The 16,777-nt window shown below is 43.1% G+C and overlaps 1 protein-coding gene across 1 annotated transcript in view; it reads left to right on the plus strand.

Moving 5' to 3' along the window:
* The window catches only part of ABCA13 (ATP binding cassette subfamily A member 13), a 315,259-nt gene that overhangs the window by 9,051 nt on the left and 289,431 nt on the right, over positions 1 to 16,777 (plus strand). Inside the window, exon 6 of the mRNA XM_088018679.1 lies at positions 12,215 to 12,329. Within this exon, the coding sequence (XP_087874805.1) occupies positions 12,215 to 12,329 (115 nt within the window). The remainder of the gene's footprint in view (positions 1 to 12,214; positions 12,330 to 16,777) is intronic.

Consider the following 16,777-nt stretch of genomic DNA (forward strand, 5'->3'; position numbering starts at 1 on the left):
GTGCTCCTAACCTGCGGGTGACAGCAAGGGGCTTGGCAGTTAGGCCCTGACAAGCTCTTGGGGGACGAATAGAGAGGTGGTAAGGGGCTTGGACTTTGGAATCGACCTGATTAGGCTATGCCCCTGACTGGCCATGTGATTGGGAACTTCAGCTTCATCATCTGTAAATAGGCACAATCCTGTGAGGATTAAGCAAGTTACTACTAAGTAGGGTGTGTGTAGTGTGTTGGGTGTTACGTAAGTACAAAGTGAAGAATAAACGTTCAAGTGTGTATTCCCTGGTGTGCCATGGCCGCGCTCCCTTGGACCAGGTACTACGTTGGGGTAACGTTTATTTTTTCTTTTTTTTAAAGAGTTTATTTATTCACTTGACAGAGAGACAGCGAGAGAGGGAACACAAGCAGGGGGAGCGGGAGAGGGAGAAGCAGACTCGCCGCTGAGCGGGGAGCCCGATGCGGGGCTCGATCCCAGAACCCTGGGACCATGAGGTGAGCCGAAGGCAAATGCTTAATGACTGAGCCACCCCGGCGCCCCTAGGGTAAGGTTTAATGCGTGTTTCCACAAGCCAGGAGTACATCAACTAATGCATGTAAGTTAGGAGATCATTATTTAAAAAAAAATTTTTTTAGAGAGGGATAAAGAGAGTGTGTATGCATAAGCACAAAGTGAGGGTGGGGCAGAGGTAGAGGGAGAGAATTTTAAGCAGGCTCCCTGCCCAAGCATGGGGCCCCACCCGCAGCTTGATTTCATGACCCTGGGATCATGACCTGAGCTGAAACCAACAGTCCGACCCTTTTAACTGACGGAGCCCCACAGGCGTCCAGAGAATGGCTGGCATGTTTAAGCAGACGTGCCAAGTGTTGGCAAGAATGTGGAGGGAATTGGGATGGTCATATGGTGCTGGTGGGCATGTAAAATGGTATGCTGACTTTGAAAAACAGCGTCAGCCTCTTAAAAAGTTATACCCGCAAATACCATATAATCCAGCCGTTTTGCTTCTAAAGAAAAGAAAGCGTATTTCCATCCAAGACTTGAGCATGAACGGTCATAGCCTCTGTATTTGCAACATCTGCAACCAGGAAGCCAGCCAAGTGTGACTCGCAGGACCGGAAAGACTAGCCGTGGCACACCCAGAGCGGATATTACTCCGCGGTAAAAAGGAATGAGCGCGCTCCCTCATGAACGAAGCTCAAACTACTGATTCTAATGAATCATGCTCAATAAAAGATGTCGGGCAAAAAAAAGCACACACTATAATTCCATTTATATGAATTTCTAGAAAATAAAAACTAATCGATGGTGGCGGAACGCAGATTGGGGGTTGCCTGGGGACAGGAGCAGGGGGCTGGACCTGAATTGTAACGGTATTTCTCTGGTATGTACATATGCCAAACCCTAACAAATTGTACATGCGAATATATGTGATTTGCTGTATGTCAGCTATATTTCAATAAAGCTGTTTTTTTTTTTTTTAAAGAAACCCTAATTTAAGGCAAGTAATTTATGCTCTCTGGCATCTAGGAGAAAGAAAGTGGCAACAAGCTTGATAATTAGCACAGGTGTATGTGATTCATATCAGACTTTTTTTAATGTTATGTTAATCACCATACATTACATCATTAGTTTCTGATGTAGTGTTCCATGATTCATTGTTTGTGCATAACACCCAGTGCTCCATGCAGAACGTGCCCTCTTTAATACCCGTCACCAGGCTAACCCATCCCCCCACCCCCCTCCCCTCTAGAACCCTCAGTTTGTTTCTCAGAGTCCATCGTCTCTCATGGTTTGTCTCCCCCTCCGACTTACTCCCCTTCATTCTTCCCCCTCCTGCAATATTCTTCTTCTTCTTCTTTTTTCTTTTTTAACATATAATGTATTATTTGTATCAGAGGTACCAGTCTGTGGTTCAACAGTCTTGCACAATTCACAGTGCTCACCATAGCACATACCCTCCCCAGTGTCTATCACCCAGCCACCCCGTCCCTTCCACTCCCCCCCGACTCCAGCAACCCTCAGTTTGTTTCCTGAGATCAAGAATTCCTCCTATCAGCGAGGTCATATCATATCAGACTTTTTAAAAAGGTAGTGATACCAGAAAACCAAGCCACATCGAGTAACTTTTAAATAAAAGAAGGAAACATAGGGGCATCTGGGTGATCATCTGACTCTGGGTTTCACCTCAGGTCGTGATCTCAGGGTTGTGGGATCGAGCCCTGTGTGGGGCGCTGTGATCAGTGGTGAGTCTGCTTGAGATTCTCTCTGTCTCTCTTCCTCTGCCCCTCTCGCTCGTGCTCTCTTTGTCTCTGAAATAAATAAATCTTAAAAGAAAAAAAAAAAGAAGAAGGAAACATAGCCCACCAGAAAGGGAGCAGCCGTGTATGGGAGCGATCAACCCTGAGACACAGGAAAGCAAGTGGACGGATGGTTTCGGGCACAGCAGAGAAACATCCCTCCAGCGTGCGGAAGGAGAAGACAAATAAAGGGGGCTGACTTTCTTTGCAGAAAGCCCACTAGTCTCCTGCACTGGAGGGACAAGCGTCTGAAAGTGACTTTGAGGGGTGGGACAGACAATAGATTGGATGAGACCGTGGACAAGGTAGAAATGTTGAGCACGCTACCTTCGTCGGCTGAGCCACACCCCGCTGTGTCAGCAGAAGACTAGAGGCTCACGTAGCCTGCTCTGACCCTGGAGCTCTAGACACAGCTGAGGGCGCGGATGTCACCAGCAGTGCTGGGGACTGATGTAACCTTCCTGTTCTGAATAGCAAAATGCCCAGCATCCCTCTTGTGTGTGCAGAATACTGGCGGTCAGGCCTCCTCCTTGCCACCACGTGCTAGCAGGAATCTGGAGAATTCTGCTGTGCAGCTTTGGGAGACATTGACCCACCCAAGAGGAAAGAAGTGCATCTGGACCAACAGTTGAGGGTCTCCCCTCCTGGAAAGGTTGGCTTTTGCCTGATGACTCGAGAGCGAGCGAAGCCCTCCAACTGAGAGGCCACCACTCTGCATGAGGCGCTTCTCAGAACCTCCTTCTGACACGTGAACGGGCAACCTTGGTTCATCAGATGCCAAGGAAAGCCTCCAAAGACAGAGATCACAACAAGCAGAAAAGCAAAACCTCAGAAGAAATGGGAAATACTCATACAAACTTTAAAACAAAGGAAATAAAGATACAACAAGAGCAGAAAGCGATTTTCAACGGATCTCCTCAAACAAGAAGGAATTGTTAGAAATTAAAAATGTGTAAGTACACAGAAGTGTTTTCAAGTGAAATAGACCAGAAATTAGAAGAGAGAATATTCTAAGAGATTATAAACCTGGAGAGTCGTGTAGGAGGTCCCACTGACTGCGACTGGGAGTTCTCAAAAGTAGAGATGACGCAGGGTTTGGAATGATCGAAGAAATGACCCAAGAATATTTCCCAGAATGGTTGTGTTTTGTATTTGTTGGCCATCTGTATGTGTTCTTTGGAAAAATACCTACCCAGGTCATCTGCCCATTTTTTAATCAGATTGTTTGTTGTTGTTGTTGTTGAGTTGAATGAGTTCTTTATATATTTTGGATATTTGCTCCTTATTGGAAATATCATTTGCAAATATCTTCTCCCGTGTAGTCGGTTGCCTTTTTGTTTTGTTAATGGCGTTTCATTTGCTGTGCAAAAGCGTTTCGGTCTGATGGAGTCCTGACAGGTTATTTTTGATTTTGTTGCCCTGAGGAGACAGATCCAAAACAATATTGCTAAGACTGAGTTTACTGCCTATGTTTTCTGTTAGGAGTTTTATGGGTTCAGGTCTCACATTTAGATCTTTGGTGTATTTTGAGTTTATTTTTGAGGATGGTGTAAGAAAGTGGTCCAGTTTCATTCTTCTGCGTGTGGCTGTCCAGTTTTCCCAAAATCATTTGTTGAAGAGACTGTCTTTTACCCATTGTGTGTTCTTGCCTCCCTTGTTGTAGATTAATTGACCATATAAGTGTGGGTTTATTTTCTGAGGTCTCTATTCTGTTTCATTGATCTATGTGTCTATTTTTGTGCCAGTGCCATACTGTTCTGGGTTAGTTTTGATTATGTTTTTGTGCTAACTATGGATCACATTTTCCTGCTTTTTTGCATGCCTGGTAATTTTTGATTGGATGCTAAACATTATGATTTTAGCCTTGTTGTGTCCGTGCTATTTTGTTTTCCTATGTTCTTTTTTTTTAAAGATTTTATTTATTTATTAGAGAGAGAGAGAGAGAGGAAGAGCACGCACAAGTGGAGGGAGCAGTAGAGGGAGAGGGAGAAGCAGACTCCCCGCTCAGCAGGGAGCCCGACTCGGGACTCAATCCCAGGACCCTAAGATCATGACCTGAGCTGACAGCTGAGGTTTAACCAACTGAGCCACCCAGGTGCCCCTGTTTTCCTATGTCCTTGAAAGCAGTTTCATCCTTTAGAATCTTGCTTTTAGGGTTTGTTAGGCAGGACAGGAATGGTACTTGGTGTGGTTGCAGATATTACCCAGGAGTTAGGCAAGGGTAACTTGCATCTTGTACTCATTGTCTAATGAAAGTTGTGGATTGTTCCAGTCTGGCTGATGAAAACAGAATTTGTTTCTTTTTTTTAAATAATTTTTTATTGTTATGTTAATCACCATACATTACATCATTACTTTTTGATGTAGTGTTCCATGATTCATTGTTTGTGCATAACACCCAGTGCTCCACGCAGAATGTGCCCTCTTTAATACCCATCACCAGGCTAACCCATCCCCCCACCCCCCTCCCCTCTAGAACCCTCAGTTTGTTTTTCAGAGTCCATCGTCTCTCATGGTTCGTCTCCCCCTCCGACTTACTCCCCTTCATTCTTCCCCTCCTGCTCTCTTCTTTTTTTCTCTTAACGTATATTGCATTATTTGTTTCAGAAGTACAGATCCGTGATTCATCAGTCTTGTACAATTCACAGTGCTCACCATAGCACATACCCTCCCCAATGTCTATCACCCAGCCACCCAGTCCCTCCAACCCCCCCACCACTCCAGCAACCCTCAGTTTGTTTCCTGAGATTAAGAATTCCTCATATCAGTGAGGTCCTATGATACATGTCTTTCTCGGATTGACTTACTTCACTCAGCATAACACCCTCCAGTTCCATCCACGTTGTTGCAAATGGCAAGATCTCATTCCTTTTGATGGCTGCATAATATTCCATTGTGTATATATACCACCTCTTCTTTATCCATTTATCTGTCGATGGACATCTTGGCTCTTTCCACAGTTTGGCTATCGTGGACATTGCTGCTATAAACATTGGGGTGCATGTATCCCTTCGGATCCCTACATTTGTATCTTTGGGGTAAATACCCAGTAGTGCAATTGCTGGATCGTACGGTAGCTCTATTTTCAACTGTTTGAGGAACCTCCCTACTGTTTTCCAGAGTGGTTGCACCAGCTTGCATTCCCACCAAAAGCCCCTTTCTCCGCATCCCCGCCAACATCTGTTGTTTCCTGACTTGTTCATTTTAGCCATTCTGACGGGTGTGAGGTGGTATCTCATGGAGGTTTTGATTTGGATTTCCCTGATGCCAAGCGATGTTGAGCACTTTTTCATGTGTCTGTTGGCCATTTGCATGTCTTCTTTGGAAAAATGTCTGTTCATGTCTTCTGCCCATTTCCTGATTGGATCATTTGTTCTTTGGGTGTTGAGTTTGATAAGTTCTTTATAGATTTTGGATACTAGCCCTTTATCTGATATGTCATTTGCAAATATTTTCTCCCATTCTGTCGGTTGTCTTTTGGTTTGGTGGACTGTTTCTTTTGCTGTGCAAAAGAAATCTTGATGAAATCCCAATAGTTCATTTTTGCCCTGGCTTCCCTTGTCTTTGGCGATGTTTCTAGGAAGAAGTTGCTGTGGCTGAGGTGGAAGAGGTTGCTGCCTGTGTTCTCCTTTAGGATTTTGATGGACTCCTGTCTCACGTTTAGGTCTTTCAACCATTTGGAGTTTATTTTTGTGTGTGGTGTAAGGAAATGGTCCAGGTTCATTCTTCTGCATGTGGCTGTCCAATTTTCCCAACACCATTTGTTGAGGAGACTGTCTTTTTTCCATTGGACATTCTTGCCTGCATTGTCAAAGATGAGTTGACCATAGAGTTGAGGGTCCATTTCTGGGCTCTCGATTCTGTTCCATTGATCTATGTGTCTGTTTTTGTGCCAGTACCATACTGTCTTGATGATGACAGCTTTGTAATAGAGCTGGAAGTCCGGAATTGTGATGCCGCCAGCTTTGCTTTTCTTTTTCAAGATTCCTCTGGCTATTCGGGGTCTCTTCTGGTTCCATACAAATTTTAGGATTATTTGTTCCATTTCTTTGAGAAAGGTGGATGGTATTTTGATGGGGATTGCATTGAATGTGTAGATTGCTCTAGGTAGCATTGACATCTTCACAATGTTTGTTCTCCCAATCCATGAGCATGGAACGTTTTTCCATTTCTTTGTGTCTTCTTCAATTTCTTTCATGAGTATTTTATAGTTTTCTGAGTACAGATCCTTTGCCTCTTTGGTTAAGTTTATTCCTAGGTATCTTATGGTTTTGGGTGCAATTGTAAATGGGATCGACTCCTTGATTTGTCTCTCTTCTGTCTTGTCGGTGTAGAGGAATGCCACTGATTTCTGTGCATTGACTTTATATCCTGCTACTTGACTGAATTCCTGTATGAGTTCTAGCAGTTTTGGGGTGGAGTCTTTTGGGTTTTCCACATACAGTATCATATCATCTGCAAAGAGTGAGAGTTTGACTTCCTCTTTGCCGATTTGGATGCCTTTGATTTCTTTTTGTTGTCTGATTGCTGTGGCTAGGACTTCTAATACTACGTTGAATAGCAGTGGTGAGAGTGGACATCCCTCCCGCCTTCCCGACCTTAGGGGAAAAGCTCTCAGCTTTTCCCCATTGAGAATGATATTCGCTGTAGGTTTTTCATAGATGGCTTTTATGATATTGAGGTAGGTACCCTCTATCCCTATACTCTGAAGAGTTTTGATCAAGAAAGGATGCTGTACTTTGTCAAATGCTTTTTCTGCATCTATTGAGAGGATCGTATGATTCTTGTTCTTTCCTTTGTTAATGTATTGTATCACGTTGATTGATCTGCGGATGTTGAACCAGCCTTGCAGCCCAGGGATAAATCCCACTTGGTCATGGTGAATAATCCTTTTAATGTACTGTTGGATCCTATTGGTTTGTATTTTGGTGAGAATTTTTGCATCCATGTTCATCAAGGATATTGGTCTGTAATTCTCCTTTTTGATGGGGTCTTAGTCTGGTTTGGGGATCAAGGTAATGGTGGCCTCATAAAATGAGTTTGGAAGTTTTCCTTCCATTTCTATTTTTTGGAACAGTTTCAGGAGAATAGGTATTAATTCTTCTTGAAATGTCTGATAGAATTCCCCTGGGAAGCCATCTGGCCTTGGGCTTTTGTTTCTTGGGAGATTTTGGATGACTGCTTCAATTTCCTGAGTGGTTATAGGTCTGTTCAGGTTTTCTATTTCTTCCTGGTTCAATTTTGGTAGTTGATACATCTCTAGGAATGCACCCATTTCTTCCAGGTTATCTAATTTGCTGGCATAGAGTTGCTCACCATATGTTCTTATAATTGTTTGTATTTCTTTGGTGTTGGTTGTGATCTCTCCTCTTTCATTCATGATTTTGTTGATTTGGGTCATTTCTCTTTTCTTTTGGATCAGTCTGGCCAGGGGTTTATCAATCTTGTCAATTCTTTCAAAGAACCAGCTCCTAGTTTCGTTGATCTGTTCTACTGTTCTTTTGGTTTCTATTTCATTGATTTCTGCTCTGATCTTTATGATTTCTCTTCTCCTGCTGGGATTAGGCTTTATTTGCTGTTCTTTCTCCAGCTCCTTTAGGTGTAGGGTTAGGTTGTGTGGTTGAGACCTTTCTTGTTTCTTGAGAAAGGCTTGTATTGCTATATACTGTCCTCTCAGGACTGCCTTTGCTGTATCCCAAAGATTTTGAACAGTTTTGTTTTCATTTTCATTGGTTTCCATGAATTTTTTTAATTCTTCTTTAATTTCTTGGTTGACCCATTCATTCTTTAGTAGGATGCTCTTTAGCCTCCATGTATTTGAGTTCTTTCCGACGTTCCTCTTGTGATTGAGTTCTAGTTTCAAAGCACTGTGGTCTGAAAATATGCAGGGAATAATCGCGATCTTTTGGTACCGGTTGAGACCTGATTTGTGACCTAGGATGTGATCTATTCTGGAGAATGTTCCATGGGCACTAGAGAAGAATGTGTATTCCGTCGCTTTGGGATGGAATGTTCTGAATATGTCTGTGAAGTCCATTTGGTCCAGTGTGTCATTTAAAGTCTTTATTTCCTTGTTGATCTTTTGTTTAGATGATCTGTCCATTTCAGTCAGGGTGGTGTTAAAGTCCCCCACTATTATTGTATTGTTGTCAATGTGTTTCTTCTCTTTTGTTATTAATTGCCTTATATAATTGGCTGCTCCTATGTTAGGGGCATAGATATTCACAATTGTTAGATCTTCTTGTTGGATAGACCCTTTAAGTAGGATATAGTGTCCTTCCTCATCTCTTATTACAGCCTTTGTTTTAAAATCTAGTTTGTCTGATATAAGGATTGCCACCCCAGCTTTCTTTTGGTGTCCACTAGCATCGTAAATGGTTTTCCACCCCCTCACTTTCAACGCGAGGGTGTCTTTGGGTCTAAAATGAGTCTCTTGCAGACAGCATATTGATGGGTCTTGTTTTTTAATCCAATCTGAAAGCCTGTGTCTTTTGATTGGGGCATTGAGCCCATTTACATTCAGGGTAACTATTGAAAGGTACGACTTTAGTGCCATTGTATTGCCTGTAAGGTGACTGTTACTGTATATTTTCTGTGCTCCTTTCTGATCTATGCTGCTTTTAGGCTCTCTTTTTGCTGAGAGGACCTCTTTCAATATTTCTTGTAGGGCTGGTTTTGTGTTTGCGAATTCCTTTAGTTTTTGTTTGTCCTGGAAGATTTGTATCTCTCCTTCTATTTTCAATGATAGCCTAGCTGGATATAGTATTCTTGGCTGCATATTTTTCTCATTTAGTGCTCTGAAGATATCCTGCCAGTCCTTTCTGGCCTGCCAGGTCTCTGTGGATAGGTCTGTTGCCAATCTAATGTTTCTACCATTGTAGGTTATACATCTCTTCTCCCAAGCTGCTTTCAGGATTTTCTCTTTGTCTCTGAGACTCGTAAGTTTTACTATTAGATGTCGGGGTGTTGACCTATTTTATTGATTTTGAGAGGGGTCTCTGTGCCTCCTGGATTTTGATGCCTGTTTCCTTCCCCACATTAGGGAAGTTCTCTGCTATTATTTGCTCCAGTATACCTTCTGCCCCTCTCTCTCTTTCTTCTTCTTCTGGGATCCCAATTATTCTAATGTTGTTTCGTCTTATCGTATCGCTTATCTCTCGAATTCTGCCCTCGTGATCCTGTAGTTGTTTCTCTTTTTCTCAGCGTCTTTATTTTTCATCATTTGGTCTTCTATATCGCTGATTCTCTCTTCTGCCTCATTTATCCTAGCAGTTAGTGCCCCCATTTTTGATTGCACCTCATTAATAGCCTTTTTGATTTCGACTTGGTTAGATTTTAGTTCTTTTATTTCTCCAGAAAGCGTTTCTCTAATAACTTCCATACTTTTTTCAAGCCCAGCTGTTATCTTTAAGGTCATGATTCTGAACTCTAGGTCCGACATTGTACTAATGTCCGTATTGAGTAGGTCCCTGGCTGACGGTACTACCTCTTGTTCTTTTTGCTGAGGTGATTTTTTTCGTCTTGTCATTTTGTCCAGAGGAGAACAGAGGAATGAGAGAACAGAATGCTAACAGGTTAACAGTGTCTCCAGCAAATATACTCTATAGAAATCAGAAAAGCCCTGAAACCAGGGGACAAGAAAGGGAAAGAAAGAAGAGAAAAAAAAAAAAAAAAGGAAAAAGAAAAAGATAAAAACAAACAAAAACGGAACAAAACAAAAAAAATAACAGAATATGATCAGATATATCAGGCTAGTGTATAGATCAGTGCCACACACTAGCTTTTGGGCATATTTTGGTCTGTTAGAAGAAAGTGCCTGCTAAAATTTTAAGGGAAGAAAGACTTATATATGTACAAAATAAGGGTTGCTACAATGAAGGGATGGCAGATGAGTGTAAAGATGGAAATTATAAAAGATTTTATAAAAGGAATTGATGAGATAAGAAGTTATTTTTAAAAAGAAAGAAGAAGATTTAAAAAGAAAAAGAAAAAAGAAAAAAAAGGAAAAAAAAGGCAGAGAATGTGATCAGGCAGGAGACTAGAAGAAAACCATACACTAGTGATTTAGGGTATATTTTGATCTGTTAGAAGAAAGTGTATCTCAAAATTTTAAAGAGAGAACAACTTATATATATATGCCAAAAATAAGGGTAACTACTATGAAGGGATAAAAATATGACTCTAAAAATGAAAAATAAAAAATGTTTTAAAAAGGGATTGATAAGATGTTGTTTGAAAAAGGGAAAAAGAAAAATTCAAAAAGAAAACAGTTAAAAAATTAACTTTGAAAAACTAATGAATTATGGTAAAAAAGCCATGAATTCTATGTGCAGTATTCCCCTAGCGCTGGAGTTCTCCCGTTCTCCTTGATCGGTAAACTTGGTCTTGGCTTGCTGGCTGTTCGTGCTGATCTTCTGGGGGAGGGGCCTGTTGCCGTGGTTCCCAAATGTCTTTGCCGGAGGCGGAATTGCCCCGCCCTTGTCGGTCGGGGCTAAGCAAGCTGCTCGGGTTTGCTCTCGGGAGCTTTTGTTCCCTGCACGCTCTTGGTGTAGCTTTGGAGGAGCAGGGTGAAAATGGTGACTACCAATTTCCCAATCTCTGCCCGGAGGAGCCGAGAACTCGGGGCCCCGCCCCTCAGTGCGCCCCCAGAGAAGAGCAGTCACTCCCGTGTCCCCGGTCTCCGGCTGCACTCCGCGCTCACCCGGCCTGTGACCGAGCGTTTCTATCTCTGGCACCCGACCCCGCGCGGAGTCTCCAAACCCAGCAGATCCCTGTGGTGCGTTCCCGCGCCGCTCCTCCCCGGGGAGGAAGGGGAGTCTCCCCGGCTCTGCCGCTTGTTGGGTCCCTGCTGGAGGAGCAGTGGCCCGACTGGGCCGCGGATCACAGTTTATGGCCACCCCGAGCTGAGAGCCCGCGCCTCGGCTCCGTCTCTGCAGCCGGCTTCCCCGCTCCGACACCTGGGAGCTCTGGCGCACTCAGGCACCCCCGGTCTTTCTGTGACCCCGAGGGTCCTGAGACCACACTGTCCCGCGAGGGTTCCACCCCCTGCTTAGCCACTGGAGCGACGTCCCTCCGCGGAGCCGACTTCTCAAAGGTCCGATTTTGTGCTCCGCGGCTCTAGCACTTGCCAGAAGCGGCCGATGGAGGCCCCCTCCCCCGCCGTCTATCCTCCCGAACATCGCCTCGGGTTCACTTCTCCGCATGTCCTACCTTCCAGTAAGTGGTCGCTTTTCTGTTCACAGGGTTGTTGCTACTCTCCTCTTCGGTCTCCTGTTGAGTTCGTAGGTGTTCAGAATGGTTTGATCCCTATTCAGCTGAATTCCTGAGACCAGACGAAACCCAGGTCTCCTACTCCTCTGCCATCTTGCTCCGCCCCCCCCCCGAATTTGTTTCTGGCCCATGTGACCACTGGACACTTTTCTTGAATCTTTTTGGGTGGATCTTTCCCTGGTCTCATGGGGCTTCTTCACCTGCATGCACTGATTTACCCTCAGCTGAATACTTGAAGGAGGCATACAGCTGGAGTGCTCTATCTGTGCAGCTCCCTCCTGGGAGTCTGTTCTGTGTATCTGTGCAATCTTTCGGACTCCAACCTTCATCCGTCTACTCAAGGTGCCCACCAGCTCCACTTGGTTCCACCTCCTGTGTCATTGCTGGGACACTCTCTCTAAGGCAACAGGGGGGATAATCATGGGTCTCACCTTATTTGCTTTCTGTTTTCTGTGGATCACTTTCTACACTGCTTGATGACCGGTGGTAGTTGACCTTTGCCAGACGTGGAAGCCAAATCACAAGGATTTCTAATCCTTCTTTTGTTTTTATTTTCAACCAGATTAACTGAAACACTAAAGCATTTTTCACTTTGGCAGATTTGACTCTTGTGTCCAACTTGAAATCAATATATGAAATGCCTTTCTATTTAGCTTTCTCTGAGGAATCTCCTTGTTATGAAGAAAACATGGATTGGGAAGTCATCACCGATAATTATTTCACATTTCTGAGGAACTTACTCAAGTTTCCAGGTGCTTCCATCTCCAGGTAAGTTTTCAGAATTCAGTTTCCAGGTTTTGATGTAACTATTATCTGAAGACAAACAAAACCTATTTATAGGAAGAGCTTGCTTTATTTATTTATATAATTATTAGTTTTTTAGAGAGGGTATGAGAGAGTGTGAGTGGGGGGGTGGGCAGAGGGAGAGAGAGGGAGAGAAAGAGTCTCCAGCAGACTCTGTGTCCAGCATGGAGCCTGACGTGGGGCTCAATCTCATGACCCCGAGATCATGACCTGAGCTGAAATCAAGAGTCGGACGCTTAACCGACTGAGCCGCCCAGATGCCTCAGGAAACACTTGCTTTACAATGTGAGCTCCTGATAGTGACTGTTGATGGATGCAGTATTTCATATTAGGCATTGCTCCAGAGCATCTATGACTCATGTTTCCATGGATTTTGAAAAGAAATACAGATGATAGTCATAAGATTTTCCTTCATAAGCATGATTTATAATAGATGCTCCAAAAATGGAATGTTCGAATAATAGTCTCATTCAGTTCCTTACTTTAGACATGGGATCAGTGATTGAAGATTCTGGTAGCTCTGGAGACTTTTGGGAGAGAAGTAATCTTTGGAACGAAATCTGCCAGCTTATATGCAGCTCATGCATTGAGATGGAAATTTTTATGTATAATTATGGAGATCGTATATAGCTTCTTTATTTATTTAATTTTTTAATAGATGAGCTTTTCATTTTATTTATTTATTATTATTTTTTTAAGTAAGCTCTACACACAATGTGGGGGTTGAACTCCAACTCTGAGATCAAGAGTTGCATCCTCTGCCGACTGAGCCAGCGAGGCACCCTGGATATCGTGTAGAGTTTAGGATTTATTTATTTATTTTAGAGAGTTGGGGGGCAGAAGGAAAGGGAGAGAGAGTCTTAAGCAGATTTTGCGTTGAGCGTGGAGCCTGACACAGGGCTCGATCTCATGACCCTGAGATCATGACTTGAGCGGAAAACAAGAGTTGGACATGTAACCAACTGAGCCACCCAGGCAGCCCCCTGCATAGTTTAAAGCACACTTTATTTATTGCTTGTGGGGTGTGTTGGGATGACATGGGACAGAAGCTTTGCATTAGGGCATAGCTTTCAAATTCGGGAATGGATCAAAATTATCTGTGAAGTTTGCTAAGAGTACAAATTCCCGGAGCCTGTGCCAGACTTGCTAAACCTTGGCTGTGTGTAGGACCTGGGTTTTGTAGATTTAAGAAATTCTGCAGGTGGTTCTAGTGCACACCAAAGTTCAAAAGCTATTCTGTAACATCTCTCTGGACCTAGGATTTGTCACTCCAGGAAATGTGTGTGTGTGTGTGTGTGTGTATATGTAAATATATATATATTTATTTATTTATTCTCATTATTCACATTATAGTGCATTTACTTCCTACCATCCCCTCATACATATGGTGTGTTTTTGTTGTTGCTGTTGTTGTTTTTAAATTATGTTATGTTAGTCATCATATAGTACTTCATTACCCTATGACCCAGCAGTTGGACTCCTGGGTATTTACCCCAAAGACACAGATGTAGTGAAAAGAAGGGGAACTTGCACCCCAATGTTCATAGCACCCCCGTGTCCGCAATAGCCAAACTGTGGAAGGAGCCGAGATGCCCTTCAACAGATGAATGGATAAAGAAGATGTGGTCCATATATACAATGGGATATTACTCAGCCATCCGGAAGGATGAGTACCCACCATTTGCATCAACATGGATGGGCCTGGAGGAGATTTTGCTAAGTGAAATATGTCAAGCAGAGAAAGTCAATTATCATATGGTTTCACTTATTTGTGGAACATAAGAAATACCATGGAGGACATTAGGAGAAGGAAGGGAAAAATGAAGGGGGGAAATCAGAAGGGAAGACGAACCGTGAGAGACGATGGACTCTGAGAAACAAACTGAGGGTTCTAGAGGGGAGGGGGGTGGGGGGATGGGTTAGCCTGGTGATGGGTATTAAAGAGGGCACGTTCTGCGTGGAGCACTGGGTGTTATACGCAAACAATGAATCATGGAACACTGCATCCCAGGAAACTTTTCAAGCTCAGGTGTTAGTGGGCCAAGGAGGAAGAAGATGGGCTAGACCCCCTGGAGAATCAGTCCCGTGCTCAGGTCAGATTTACAATACTGTCCTTTCCTGAAAGTCTCAAATATTTAATAGCCCCAGAAAGACAGCAGTAAAACCCATCAATATGTGCTCTGAGGGCATGTTTCATTTTATCGCTGTAGACCCAGAGCAACTGGCATAGCATCTGTTATGCTAGATGCTATATAATGGGATGAGTAAATAAAAACAAGGATGGGCATTAATTGCAATTCATATGATGGTAGCTAAGCCTGAAAAGACAACCTCTGGGCCATGTCCTGGTCCAGCCATATAACAGCAGTGTGAATCTGCTAATTAAAAAAAAAAAAAAAAAAAAAAAAAAAAAAATATATATATATATATATATATATATATATATATATATATATATTTGACATATTTCTTTTTCCATGACCTGGAGATACCGATTTATACCCCAACAGGCTTCTGTAGGAGTGAACTAAAACCATAGTTAGGAAAGTGCCTTATAAATTGTAAAGTGATGTAAAAACATGGAGCAATAGTTCTACCAGTGGTACTAGTTAGTTCTACTGCAGCCCTTGCTCACATAGCTCTTTTTTCTTTTTCTTTTTAAGATTTTATTTATTTATTTGAGAGAGAGAGAATGAGAGATAGAGAGCATGAGAGGGAAGAGGGTCAGAGGGAGAAGCAGACTCCCAGCTGAGCAGGGAGCCTGACTCGGGGCTCGATCCCAGGACCCTGGGATCATGACCTGAGCCGAAGGCAGATGCTTAACTGACTGAGCCCCCCAGGCGCCCCAGTTGTGCATGTATTTCTATGCAAGCTGGATTTGAGCAAGATCCATATGGAATTCCTAAAAGCAGAGCTTTCTCTTTCTTGCTGGAGAAGTTCCCTGGGGAATGTTCTCAGTGTTCCCTGGTTCAAAGTATCCACTCTCTTGCAAAGTAAGAGTAAACTGAAAGATGGGGCGCCTGGGTGGCACAGTCGGTTAAGCGTCTGCCTTTGGCTCAGGTTGTGAGCTTTCTTTCTCTCTCTCTTTCTCTCTGTCTCTTCTCTCCCTCGCTGAAATATATAAATAAGTAAATAACATCTTAGAAAAAAATAAAGAGTAAACTAAATGAAGGCTGTATTTTCTGCTCCCAGATCCCAGCCATTAGAGGGGGGAAAACAACATTCATTATTTGATCTCTCCTGTGTCTCTCCTGTGTCAGACTGTGCCTTAGCTGATAGGATGATAGACTGAAAGAAGTTTAGAAAGGAATTCAGCCTTTAAGCCATCAGTAGCGAATACAGGTCAAAAATCCCCTATTCACAATTTTTCAATGTGTCTTACGATGTCAGAACATGTAGGCTTTTTGTATGGTGGCATCCCAGCTCCTTCCGCAGAGACCCCAACACGGTGAGACCATCTTTGGTCTCACTGCAGGGAGTGTTCATGAGTTGAGGGTCTGCTCCAGTCCCCACTGGTGCAGGGGGCAGGAATACATACCTGATACGTGCACCATGTTGCCTTTTTTTTTTTTAATTTTATTTTTATTTAGAGAGGGAGACAGAGCATGAGTGGGGGGAGGGCAGAGGGAGAAAGAGAGAGAGAGAATCTCCAGCAGACTCCATGCTCAGTGCAGAGCCCCACGTGGGGCTCGATCTCACAACCCTGAGATCATGACCTGAGCCGAAATCAAGAGTTGGACACTCAACCGACTGAGCCACCCTGGTGCCCCCCATGATGTCTTTCTAAACTCTGAAACACATAGGGCCCCAAGGATTTGAAAAGTGGACTGGTAGCTCCCGAGTTAGTGGAAGTTAGTAACCTCTCCAAGTGTGGACTTCTATCACAGGTGTGGACTTGTTGTAACCCCAGAGATGCTCCTTTGAGAACTGTTTGTATTTTACAAGTAGACACCTGGAGAGAAAGTGCACTATCTAAAATCATGAGTTTCTAATAGTGGGAAGTACAGCATTGTTTAAGGAGCACTGGAATAGCTTCTAGAACAGGCCATTCAGAGAATTGTCATAGGGGGCAGTTTCTGTTACATCCTGACATTTGGACTACCTTTGTAGCCAGGACATTCTGAGACATGACAAAGAATTGAATCCTCAGATTCTTCTGGCATACATAGCAAACTTACCTTTAATGATCCTACATATGAAATCATGGAGTAAAATAATTTCAAATGCATTGCTTTTGGTGCAGGAAGCAGATTTTAAGCTACATATATGCATCTGCATTGTGGATTTCTAAAACACTTCCAGATGCTCACATTAATTTAATTCCAGTTGTGAAATATATTGTGAAGTAAATAGCCCATTTATGTTTTGCTCTAAATACATGTATTACTTGGAAAATTTGAGAAATTGAATTT

The sequence above is a fragment of the Eumetopias jubatus genome, unplaced genomic scaffold, assembly GCF_037043125.1.
Source record: "Eumetopias jubatus isolate StellerSeaLion01/CBP00866 unplaced genomic scaffold, mEumJub1_p1.0 scaffold_14, whole genome shotgun sequence".
Lineage (NCBI taxonomy): Eukaryota > Metazoa > Chordata > Mammalia > Carnivora > Otariidae > Eumetopias > Eumetopias jubatus.